At 39.3% G+C, this 12815-nt stretch overlaps 1 protein-coding gene across 1 annotated transcript; it reads left to right on the top strand.

The window, feature by feature from the left end:
• Nucleotides 1–538: 538 nt before the first annotated feature.
• Nucleotides 539–10825, top strand: pfkla (phosphofructokinase, liver a). Its single transcript, XM_088314923.1, has 22 exons — nt 539–879; nt 1924–1997; nt 2080–2157; nt 3327–3516; nt 3693–3858; nt 4507–4551; nt 4655–4763; nt 4860–4955; nt 5026–5118; nt 5953–6078; nt 6158–6222; nt 6328–6391; nt 6911–7057; nt 7150–7220; nt 7303–7390; nt 7510–7662; nt 8083–8247; nt 8325–8386; nt 9087–9198; nt 9267–9366; nt 10114–10219; nt 10643–10825. Exons 1-22 carry the CDS (start codon nt 795–797, stop codon nt 10788–10790), a joined length of 2343 nt encoding a protein of 780 aa, XP_088171049.1. The 5' UTR covers nt 539–794; the 3' UTR covers nt 10791–10825.
• The last annotated feature ends 1990 nt before the right edge of the window (nt 10826–12815 follow it).

A 12815-nucleotide genomic window follows, 5' to 3' on the forward strand; every position in this document is an offset into this window, starting at 1 on the left:
CAGTTGACCTTCTGTGAGAGGCCAATCACAGGACACATTTAGACAAACAATCTAGAGGCAATGAGAAAGATGCTAAATGAAGATGTATCAATTAATAGTAGTGATGTTTGATTAACAGATTGCAGTTGAACAGGCCATGGTTTACTGTCAACGGATATGAGATAATTGCGTAATTTTTCATGATTTTGAAGACTGTTTTTATAAACGCCATGATTTTTTTTTAATTCTTCACATTTGGCAGGGTTATTTTCACAACACTCTTGCTGCAACTTGTCACATTTAGAAGGAATTTTCACTTTACATTTGTCTCTGTCCGTATATAATGGTCTTAATTTTGTACAATCGTGCATCTATCTATCTATCTCTCGCTCTCTGTAAAAAGTACAATCAGTACAGTACACGTTCAAATGTTGTAACGCTGTTATAGTTTCGGAGTGGTTAGCAAAGCCACGCCCACCGACAGGTATCCGTGTTGGACGTGCTGAACGTTTATCCGTCGTCTTGAACTCAGGGCCTCGCGAGCGGGCGGAGCTTATGTTTATACCACTTCTACAACTGCGTCGCTTGTATTTCCGGGCGGCCTGGGTAAACAAAACAATACTCCTTCGCTTTTCATACAGGCGGAGTCTAGAGTCCAACTACAGGAAAGACGTGGGCCACTGGTTGAGGTCAAGTTAAGCGAGCTCCGCCACTCTCAAGGAAAGGGAACCCACCCACAAGTGCTTGAAACGTGCGTCTACTACTTCAGAACTGTCGGGAGCGTCATATTTTGACTGACAAGACAAGTGACAAACATGGCGTCCATGGACCTGGAGAAGTTGAAGATGACGGGGGCTGGCCGTGCAATAGCGGTGCTCACAAGCGGCGGGGACGCACAAGGTGACTCCAAACCCACCTCATCTGTCTTTTTCTGTTCCAATTGAAAATGTAATTCTGCATTTTACGGAGTGGTCGAATACAAGTACGTGAAGCTAAGCTTACGCTAACGCGGCTAATGTATGTCAAGACTCATTTTAACAGGCTACTCTCTTGTTTCACGCTCACCTAAGCAAGATAGAACACAATATTTACATCAAAACCAATGTTAAAAACATACTAGTGGAGTAATGATTTATGGGGCGTTCACGGACCGTAGTAAATGTGGTCTATTTCGTCGTACACGGAATTTAAACTAGTTAATACTTAAACAAAACGACGCTCAGCAATAACCCTTAACCCATATAAAGTTATGAGGTAATAAACTTCACTGACTTTCTCAAGACGTAACGCCATCGTAGTGGCTGTCAAATTAAAAACAGTGATGCCTTGAGATACAAGTTTAGTTTGTCCCAAGACATGTTCATAACTTAAAATCTCAAATCATCGTTACCAATTGAAATTAATGATAATGCCAGACGAAGCATGTCACTACTACTATAAGTGACTTTGTCAACTTTCTGTTTGATTTTTTTTTTGTGGAGGATAAAGAATGTATGCCCGAATTGTCACACTATATTGTCTGTCTACGTGTGATGATGCACCGTTTTTGTTTAAATATCAGTTCCGTAGCTGAAAGGTTTTTAGCAGTTAAACTATAGATGTTATACATTAGGCTGTCTATGGTGTTTTGTATTACGCATTAAATTAGCAAAAGAAAAAATAGTCTGCTCGTTATGTTTGTTATAAAGTGAATTGACTTGAGTTGTGGTCATTACCACCAAAGAGCGATCGTATGTCTATAGCAATTCCTGATGTAGAGTATAATTTTTTGGATCATGTATTTTAACACTACGTGGGCCAGTTCCATTAGCTGCCATAGGTTCCCATATTCGACACTTGATGTGGTATGCTTTGGATCACAAACGGTTCCCATCGAAATATATATATTTTGAAAATATCTTGTGAAATTGTTAATCAAGATGTTTGTATTGTTTTTTTGCTCAGGGATGAATGCTGCTGTGCGAGCGGTGACCAGAATGGGCATCTATGTTGGTGCCAAGGTCTACTTGATATATGAGGTAAAAAAAAAATAATAATACATAATGGTATGGCATCATTGCATTTTGTTATAATGTGATGTCTCTTTTTGTAATCCTGTAGGGCTACCAGGGCCTTGTGAAGGGCGGCGATCACATCAAACTGGCACACTGGCAAAGTGTGACTAACATCATCCAGCTGGTACGTTGAACAATGTCATCAGTAGCCACCTGGCTGCGTTTGCGCCGAAAGTGGCTTACAAAAAATATCGATTTTTTTAACATGTTTACAAATTCTTAAAATCCGTACTATCCGTTCGTTTATATGATGTACTCGAGATGACTAACATAGTCTTGGAAGAGGTAGCATTGTGCCACAAGGCATCCAGGCGGTTGGAGGATCAGAAGAAAATACAAAAAAGAAAAAGTACTAGTCGTAGCTTGGCCTAAATTGATGTTGAGAAAACATTTAAGGATTTCTAATCGTGAATATTGAACATGTTAATATTTACAATTACAACCAGTGCCCATATTCCGAGATCAGGTAGGGAAAAATTACTTGGGACAATATTTCCCACACGTCCGATAATCGCGCCTTTGCTGACTTCGATTAAAAGGGGGGGAAAATGCTCAACTATGTACCCCATTTTCCATTTGAATTTTCCATTCAATGCCAGGGTGACAGGAGGAGCATTCTCCCCTCCCCTCTGTGACATGTAACGTTAATTGTGTTCTCAAGTACTCTGTCTCTTTTTTTTTCTTTATGCTAGGACTTTCATTATTTCATCCATCTTCTTGCCTAGTACAGGTTGTAATCTGGTAAGGGGCCTTGCTGCATGTTTGTTAGCCATCCTCGTGTCGTGTGTACTTGCAGCAAGTTGCAATCTAGTGCTACGAATCCTGGTGTCCATTTGTAGGAACTTGTGTAGTACTTGAAAGGCATGTTCTCCCCGTTGGAAGTGAACATCTTTTAGTGTGCCCCCCGCCCATCTGTTTTTTAAGACACCGTGCCAATAACAGTCCTCCCACATGTACAGTGTGGCCTTTAAATTCAAACTCAATCTGAGACGTCGACCACCCGCAAGCATTGTTTGCAGTGACTTTTTTTGGTAATCGAGTTATTTGATTAATTGTTTCAGCTCAAGGGGGAGGCAAAACGTATTTTGAATGTCATTGTCATTTTTCTGTAAAAAAAAAAAAAAGGGGGGGGGAGGGGGGTTAAAATGGGAAACTTTTTTTAAGATTTTATTTTAAAGCCGTCTGGCCGAGCCTTAATTTAATATTTACTGTGCCCAAATGTCTTTGATAAGCATGACAATGTTTCACGCTACTCCACAATTCTGACTCTGTCCTGTGACCCGGACCGCGTAGGGCGGCACTGTGATTGGGAGCGCGCGATGCAAGGTGTTCATGACCCGCCAAGGGAGGCTGGCGGCTGCCTTCAACTTAGTAAAACGGGGCATCACCAACCTGTGCGTTTGCGGTGGTGACGGCAGCCTCACCGGCGCCAACATCTTTCGAAGCGAGTGGAAAAGCCTGCTGGATGAGCTCGTCCAGAGTGGTGAGCCCAAGCCCGACGTCAACACCTCCTTTGAATGAAAATTATTATTTTATTTTATTTTATTTTATTTTATTTTATTTTATTTTATTTTATTTTATTAAATTAAATTAAATTAAATTAAATTAAATGTAATTAAATTACATTTAATTTAATTTATGAGCTGGTGTCGCTTTCAGGGAGAATCACGGACGAGCTGGCGAAGCAGCACAGCCATCTCAACATTGTGGGTCTGGTGGGCTCCATAGACAACGACTTCTGCGGCACGGACATGACCATCGGCGCCGACTCGGCTCTGCACCGCATCATGGAGATCATTGATGCTATTATGACTACTGCACAAAGGTAAAATGAGCACGGCAGACATGGACTATTATGACAAACCATAACCAACTGTACTGATTTGTTTTGAAACATCATTTTAACTTTCAGACAATTGTAAAAAATAGTTAGCATGCCTAAATTCAATGATGAATGTCAAAGGTGTGTCGTTACACAAGATAAGAAAAGAAGTTAGCCACTGTAAAACGTAAGCACAAAACATTTTTTTGCACTTCTGATAAGATGTCGCACTTTTTGATTCGATTTATATGTTTTTAGGATGGATACCCTTCCTGTTGCATTGCACTTTTTTTTCTTTCTTTGAATTTTCTTTCTTGAAACTTTAATTTCAAGCACAGCTCAAACATGCAAAAAAAAAAGGGAGAGAGTAATGGGTGATCAGAGAGTGATTCGATTTTTTTGGGGGGGCCACCTAAACATTCTGCAAGTGTGAGAGGGGAAATGGAAGGATTACAGTGAATTTTAGAGTAACAATGAGTATGAAGAAAACACGACTATCCAAAGGTGAGTTTGTTTGAGCCTGCTTGTTCTTGCCCAGACTTGACTTGAACTCTTTTTGCATCTCTCAGCTACACAATCTCAGTCAGTCAGTACGCAGAAGGTCCTGAAAAAAACAAACACCTGCTGTGCTTGTTGTTTTTCTCCTGACAGTCACCAACGCACGTTTGTCCTGGAGGTCATGGGGCGTCATTGCGGGTGAGCCTGAAGAATTATTATTTTATTTTATTCTATTTATTTATTTATTTTTTTGCTGCTATTGTCTAAATTTATCCAATGTTAATGTATTTTTTTTCTCCAGCTATCTGGCTCTCGTGTCTGCGTTAGCATCCGGTGCTGATTGGCTTTTCATCCCAGAGGCTCCTCCCAAGGACGACTGGGAGGATCGCATGTGTGACCGTCTCGAGGCGGTGAGCGGTCCAAACTCTGTTCAATGTTGGGAAGGGCATAATCATCGAGGAATTGTTTGCAAAGAAGATATCAATTGTGGATGTGCGTATTTCCAGAGTCGTCTTAAAGGGTCCAGACTCAACATTATAATTGTCGCAGAAGGCTCGATCGACATGCACGGCAAGCCCATCTCCTCCACTTACCTGCAAGATGTAAGTTTGGCTGGAAGAAGATTTTATTGTTCGGTTGAACATGTAACCATCTCTTCATATATCTCTGCAGCTGGTGGTGAAGCGGTTGGGTTACGACACCAGAGTCACCGTACTGGGACATGTTCAGCGAGGAGGGACGCCTTCGGCGTTCGACAGGATACTGGTGAGTTGTGTTTTCCGCATCTTGAAAACAGAACATGCAGCAATTATGTAACGAGTATGTCGCAAAAATCACTGCATTGGATGGGCCCAGTGTGTTATATCACACGCCTATGTTGCTTATTTTGGGCTTTGCATCTTTTTTTTGTGTTATAAAACGGTGCTCCAACATCTAGTAGCACTGTGTATGGTGATGTTTTGGGGGGAAAAAAATATTCAAAGGTTTTGAAAATTACTTTTTTTGTTTCTAGAAACAAATGTCTGTTTTTGTAGCGTTGGCATTTTTGGCTCATTTCGGGAAAATTAAAAAAAATAAATAAATAAAAAGGAGCTATCCTTATTTAACCATACTGAATGGTTTGAGGGACAAAATAAATGGCACAGAATCTGTTTATCTAAAAATGTGCTATGACAATGAATGTATCACGCAATTACATTTGTTGTATTTGTTTTGCTTTGTTTTACTCTCCTACCAAGTCAACCTTGCAAAAAATAATCTATTTGCTATTGACTTACCTGGTTAAATAAAGGTTAAAAAACAAATCATTGAATAAATAAAACATTTGGGTAGGACCGCTTAATGGTTAAATTAGTTTGAAGTATGTTTGAATCTGTCATGTTATTCCATATTTCCGCATACCGTGTTCGGTTTGACACTTTGACTTTTACTGCTCCAAACGGTCAGTTTCAAAGTTTCCGAAACAGGCGCTTGTCACTTGGCACTGTCACGTTCTGCTTTCAAAGGGATGACGTGTGTAATCAAATTGCTGGTCCGTACATCGGCAGTAAAATGAAATCAAGCTCTCGCCGTCGCCGTTGCCGCCGTGTATGTCTTCAGAGCAGCAAGTTAGGCGTGGAGGCTGTCGTTGCCCTGATGGAGGCGACTCCGATCACCCCGGCCTGCGTCATCGGCCTGTCTGGCAACCAGGCCGTCCGTCTGCCTCTCATGGAGTGTGTGGAGATGGTGAGCCCATCTTCCGGTGTCGACGTTATACCCACAAAGAGGTGCCGCCCTGCTTTGCTTAACTCACCCTCTCGCGCAGACACAATTGGTGCAGACGGCCATGAATGAGAAGAGGTTTGATGAGGCTGTTAAACTGCGTGGGGGGTAAGCACTAAGATTTCTGGTTATATAATCCAACTGTGGCCAAGATCAAGTTAAAGTCAGCCAGTGAAATTAAAAAGTTACAATTGAGCTAAAATGTCTTTGCAGGAGTTTTGAGAACAACTTGAACATCTATAAGCTTCTTGCCTTCCAGAAACCTGCCCAGATGAAGGTGAGTCTCTGACTCCAGTGGAACCTTAATTAATCCTTACTACGGTGTTCCCTGGATTAGTAACGATAATTTTAACATTCCTAAATTGGCCATATGTGAAAAAAATGACTTTAATTCCTTTTGTAGATTGTTTCTGAAAAAGTGTCTTTGAGTGACCATTTCCGCACTTAAAATTAATAGTGTGGCTAATGTACATAATCACTGCCACCTTGCACCTTCATTTGCAGTCTGGACGAGGTGTGTTGACCATCTGGAGTCAATAGGCAGATCACTTAAGATTTAAATGTTTATTTTTAACCCTTGATGGGTGAACAGGCACTCCAGAGCTATTTTTTTTTTATTTTTTTTTTTTTTCAAGTAAATTTCCCAATCATGGGGCATTCATGCGCCTGTCATTTTTGCTTTTAGAAGTTAACCACTGTAATAAATATTCCACTTTAATTTTGATGGTAAGCATCACAGTTGCACGGGTACACACACTCAAGTCAAAGTACTGAGTCTGAATTCTCCTCCCCGTAGAGTGACTTCTCACTGGCCATCCTGAATGTGGGCGCTCCGGCAGCAGGCATGAACGCGGCCGTGAGGTCGGCCGTGAGATTGGCCATCGCTCACGGACACACGGTCTACGCCGTGCACAACGGCTTCCAGGGCTTTGCCAATGGCGAAGTGAGCCCCTCCACCTCGGCGTACTTGACCCGGTTGATCACCATCCATCTATCTTGGTAACAAGGACAATGTGACTTTCTGTGACTCTGCAGGTGATTGAGATGGAGTGGCACAATGTGGCGGGATGGACGGGCCAAGGGGGCTCGCTGTTGGGTACGAAAAGGTGAGCTCCAGATTATGATGAGTGATGGTCTGGTCTTCTTCATAATGAAAAATCTACGACACACTTCACTATCCTTGTGCAGAACTCTTCCGAGCAAACACTTGGAGAAGATTGTGGAGAACATTGCCAAGTTCAATATCTCGGCTCTGCTGGTCATCGGAGGGTTTGAGGTAGAGTGAACCCCCTTGATGGCCTCAAAGATCCGGAGCGGGTTGAACGATATAGACTGTATTTAAAGAACTTCTGGTCTTTTACAGCAGTCTTCACTGTTTCTTTGCCACTTTCAAAGGCCTACAGAGGCGTGCTGGAGCTCTTTGAGGCCCGAGCCCACTACGACGTGCTGTGTATCCCGATGTGTGTGATTCCCGCAACCATCAGCAACAATGTCCCCGGAACCGACTTCAGTCTGGGGGCCGACACCGCCGTCAACGCCGCTATGGAGGTAACGCTGAGCAATTGTAATTAATATGCATAGCCAAGTGATCTTTTTCTTTATACCATAGTTTTTAAATTGAGCTGTAATTTTTGGGGAGGATATAATAGGTTTTGTAGACTTTTTGGGCTTACTTTTTTCTTACTGAGCAGCACTCTTTGATCAGCTGTTCAAAAGTGAAAAGGTAATAAGATTGCTGCGTTTTTTTTTTTTTTATGCAAGTACTTGGACTGATTCATAATTTGTCTGCAAGGGCTATAAAAACGTTTTAATCTAATCTACTAATATTTAAATAATCAACTTAATCCAATATACCAATCCTACTGCTGTGTGATCAAATTAGTTCAAACTTTCAGATTCTTGCAGCGCACACACACAGCCTTGAGTTATCACCTCCTGACACCTCCTATTAATTAATCTCCCCCTTAGGGCTGCGACAAGATAAAGCAGTCTGCTACAGGGACAAAGAGACGTGTTTTTGTGGTGGAAACAATGGGGGGCTACTGCGGTTACCTAGCGACCTGCACCGGTATTGCCGTGGGCGCCGACGCGGCCTACATCTTTGAGGACCCCTTTAACATTCACGACCTGAAGGTAACAGCCGTTGATTCTCTCCGCAATTTTTTTTTTTTTTTCCAGATTTAACTCCACATTATGTTGCCTTTTCACAGACCAATGTGGAGCATCTCACAGAGAAAATGAAGAAGGACATCCAGCGGGGGCTCGTGTTGAGGTCAGACTTTTTTCATGCTGTTCCATACATTCTACATACTTTGTGTTATCCGGGTTGGCAAACATTTGGGTTCATTGTTTAATTTTTAAACGAACACATTTGGTCTGATGATTCATAAATGTAGAAAAATAAATAAATTTTTCCTTTAAAATACAATTTATTTAACTAATTTTAGAGAAAAAATATTTAAATTAATACCCAGAAATATTTTGGGCTACTACCTATACAGTTTTATTAAAAAAATTAAAAAAAAAGAATAAGCCATAATCCATATTGTTTCTTTGATTTGGACTTATTTAATAAAAAATAAAAATTTAAGTAGCAATTCAAAATAATTTGTTCCAGTGTCATCACCCGTGTATTTGCAGATGTGATATTTTTTGGGGAACCTGTCCTCCATTATTCACCGAAAAATTCCCTCATTTTTTTTTTGTGCTTAGCCCAAAGCCCCGTCTAAATAAAAGCATTACTTTAATGTCATTTTGTTGTATCTTTGGGCCATTAAACTATGTAGATATAATCAAAAGTGCTTGTACTTTGTATAATTTCAAAGAGCAGCTGTGTCAATTGTAAACTTTTTTTTTTTATTGTGGGCAGCATCAATTACTTGCAGACGTCCACTGTTGGTTCATCCCGTATCTCCATCTATCATGAAACACTCGTCATCTCTTTTCTGTATTTCACTTCTTTTACTTGACAGAAATGAAAAATGCCATGAGCACTACACGATGGATTTCCTCCACAAGTTGTATTCCGCTGAGGGGAAGGGCATTTTCGACTGTCGGGTCAACGTGTTGGGACACCTTCAACAGGTGCTGCGTCAACTTCATTCAGATGAAAAAAGAAAACAAAAACTGAGTAAATGTATCTCATTCACCAGGGAGGGGCACCATCTCCCTTTGACAGAAATTACGGCACCAAGCTTGGAGTGAAAGCCATCCAGTGGATAAGTGAAAGGCTGACAGAAAATTACAGACAAGGTTTGTACCCGACAATCTTGTCTTGGGGCAACATTTTTCATTTTAAGCGCTTGAAGCAGCTGTTTTGCAGATAATGAACCCATTTTCAACACCTAAGGCGAAGTAGTTGTTCTATTGATTACCATTCCCAGTTGAATTTGATTGTAAAAATAAACATAAAAAAAAGAGAATTACGCGTTGTCCGTATAAACAAACCACATAAATTTGTCTTAAAAAAGACAAGCTCAATGCTGACAAACAATGCAAAACACCTCAGGCATATATTCTTTATCCTCTGCCAAAAATACTGTAATTATATAATAATAATATTACTGCAGCTTTCTGTACAGTTGTGAACGTCTTCTTCATGTTCGCACGTATGTATGTATCACACAATTACACCGCCTAAATGTTTTGCATGAAATCATTAAACTGTTCAATTCTTTCTATTTATATACAATACATTTAATTATTACAGTTTTTTTTTCATGTAAAGTTCAGTACTGTAGTGCTATTTCTCTTGGTGGTGGAACTGATTTATGTTATTTCCATTCATTTCAGTTGGGAAAATTATTTTACATATGACGGTTTGGACTATGTGCTATACTTTACATACAAAAAAAAAAAACACTGACACTCACATTCACAGGCCAGTATTTGGAAACCGGAAGCACCGGCAGGTCATCGAACCCAGCAAAGCATCCCACGACACCACCATAGCCTGATCAGTTAAGCGAGCCTAATATCGGCTGTGTGTGTCATCCTCAGGTCGCGTGTTCTGCAACTCCTCAGACACGGCGTGCGTGCTGGGCCTCCAGAGGAAGGTGGTCTCGTTCAGCCCCCTCACCGAACTCAAGGACGCCACCGATTTTGAGTAAGTCCCCGGGGGTGGATTATTATAATTTTTTTTTTTTTTTTCATCAAAATTGTACACACAACTTGAGGCGCAAATCTCGATCTGGTTGTGCACCAACATTTCCCAACCTCCTTGATGGAGCTTGAAAGCCGAAACTGCCCATAGATTGATAAGCCAAATTAAAAAAAAAAAAAAAAGTGGCAACTATTGCTTCATCAACAAAGCATTGAGTAAAAGCTGTGAATACTTAGATTAATCAAAAAAGCTTCAACCATATTAATAAGCACAGTGTAAACATATCAGAACACAAATAGAATTTCAAGTTCGTAAACTGTATAGAAAAAAAACAATTCGTTCTGTAACCACACCCATGACAGATGCCTCCAAATTGGCCTGAACGTCTTGTGACTTGACGATATGACGCCGTGTTTTGTCTCTCAGGCACCGCATGCCCAAAGTCCAATGGTGGTTCAACCTGCGGCCCATGTTGAAAATGTTGGCCAAGTACCAGACCAGCTTCTGCGAGTACATCCCGGGAGAGATCGAACACGTGACCCGGCGCTCTCTCAGCATCGACTCGGGCTTCTAGGCACCCCCAGACTGCACCTGGCACTTTTTTTTTTTTTTAAAGAAAAGAAAAGAAAAAAAATCTACTACTCTTCCTCCCGTGACATTTCTACATGCCTGCTGACATTCGTTTTTAAATCAAAACTGTCCAAAATATTGGATTTTAAAAAGTTACGGACATACTGCTGTTTTCTATAGAATGGGGCATTCACAACATTTAAAAATTTTTTTTTTTACAGTGGAACCACTAAGGTCCAACACAATTCTTTCAGGAACACGGATTAAAGGAAAGGGAATTGATCTGTTCCTGGGTTAAAATGTCACTATTATAAGTAGAGTTCCTGCGGTGTGTTTTAAAAAAAAAAATTAATATATATATATGTGTGTGTATATATATATATATATAATATATATATATATATATATATATATATATATGTGTGTGTGTATATATATATATATATATATATATATATATATATATATATATATATATATATATATATATATATATATATATATATATGCATGGATCTAAAAACAAGGCCTTCAATGGCATTCAAATGTTTAAAATCTTTTAAAAAAAGTCTTTGCAAAATTTAATGCATGATAATTAGGATGTTAGTTGTGAATAGTCTAAAATATCAAACATAACGTACCGAATGACTCTTGTGGGGAAAAACAGGCAGTTATGACAGCGGAACAGGATTTTTGTGCAAGTTAACTTTGTTGCCATAAATGTCAATAATTTACATTTTAAAGTTAAATAGCTAGTTTAGTCCCCCCCCCAAAAAAAAACTTGTTTTCTTTTTTTTTTTTTACACTGTACCAAAACAATATTATGGTTTTAGACGGGACGTTTACAGATGCACGTCATTTATGTATTGTGTTATTGTTGACCCTTTGGACAACATGGGACATTGGAAAGTTGCAATTAAATTTAATTTCAAATGTGATTTAAAAAATCATAACTTTAATCTGCCTTAAACTGTTGGAACCCTGAACAAGTCATTATTTTTACATGATCTACAAGTGTTAAATCATATTCGCTGGATTAAGAATCCATCCATTTTCCATTGGCACTTTTCCTCCGTGGTGCATTCCGATTTTGAGTGTCCTGACATCGGCTTCGGCTCACCCGCCATTCTTACAAGGGCAAGTGCTAGAAAAGGAATGGATGGATGAATGTCGACGTTCAACCATGTTCTTTATTCCAAAGTGCAGGCAAAGCTTTACCTTGTCAAGAGCGACGTTACGTTGTATTACTACTGAATCAATCGTCTCCGACAACCGAAAGATAACAGATAGTCCGATACCCGTTGTCGCCTTGGCTTGTCGTTTTACACGTAAATGTTGTTGACTTGAATAAATAGTTACACACTGTTATTAGACAGAACTGTGACTATTTGTGAATAATTCAAAGAATGCATGATTGGTTTAGTCTTCGTGGGTGGTGTTAATGATGAGTGTGATCAGCTGAAGAGGAGTAAAAGCATTACACGAGATAAGAATGCTCAACATTGAGAAAGGAACACAAAAAAATATCTTTAAAATTCAGATTTTTTTCTCAGAACTTGTAATGTTACAATATTCTTATGTTAGTAATAAACATATACTATTTTGAAAATACTGAAGGCAAGGTTGTCATTTAAAGTAAAAGTCATTATGAAATTGAAAAAAAAATGGGGGGAGAAAAAATAAAAATCAATGCGTCAAGAACCAACATGCGATAGTTACGAGAATGAATTTTTTACATTACAAAAACAAATACTTTACAAGGACAAGAAAAAAGTTTTAAAATGATTACAAATCGTGAATAAACCCGTTACTATACTTTTTAAGAAAGTCATTTGAAAAGAAAAAAATTAGTAATGCAACATTAAAATCACATTGTTACTCTGATAATAAGGCCCCTTTCCTTAATTAAAAAAAAAAGTAATGAGATTATCATCCCAATTTTTCAGGAAATAAATCTCAATAATACAAGAGTGAGGTAATAAATTCTGAGAATTTATTTTTATTTTTTAAATAGTGTTGCAGGACTAAT

This window comes from Idiotropiscis lumnitzeri, chromosome 14 (assembly GCF_059441095.1).
Source record: "Idiotropiscis lumnitzeri isolate Australia: NSW breed Sydney's pygmy pipehorse chromosome 14, RoL_Ilum_1.0, whole genome shotgun sequence".
NCBI classification, from domain to species: domain Eukaryota; kingdom Metazoa; phylum Chordata; class Actinopteri; order Syngnathiformes; family Syngnathidae; genus Idiotropiscis; species Idiotropiscis lumnitzeri.

Excerpts from the sequence above, each read along its gene's own strand:
- pfkla (XM_088314923.1), top strand. The coding sequence starts at position 795 with ATGGCGTCCATGGACCTGGAGAAGTTGAAGATGACGGGGGCTGGCCGT. Across the intron at positions 1,998-2,079 it reads AGGTCTACTTGATATATGAG|GGCTACCAGGGCCTTGTGAA; the intron begins GTAAAAAAAAAA and ends GTAATCCTGTAG. Across the intron at positions 4,552-4,654 it reads GTCATGGGGCGTCATTGCGG|CTATCTGGCTCTCGTGTCTG; the intron begins GTGAGCCTGAAG and ends TTTTTTCTCCAG.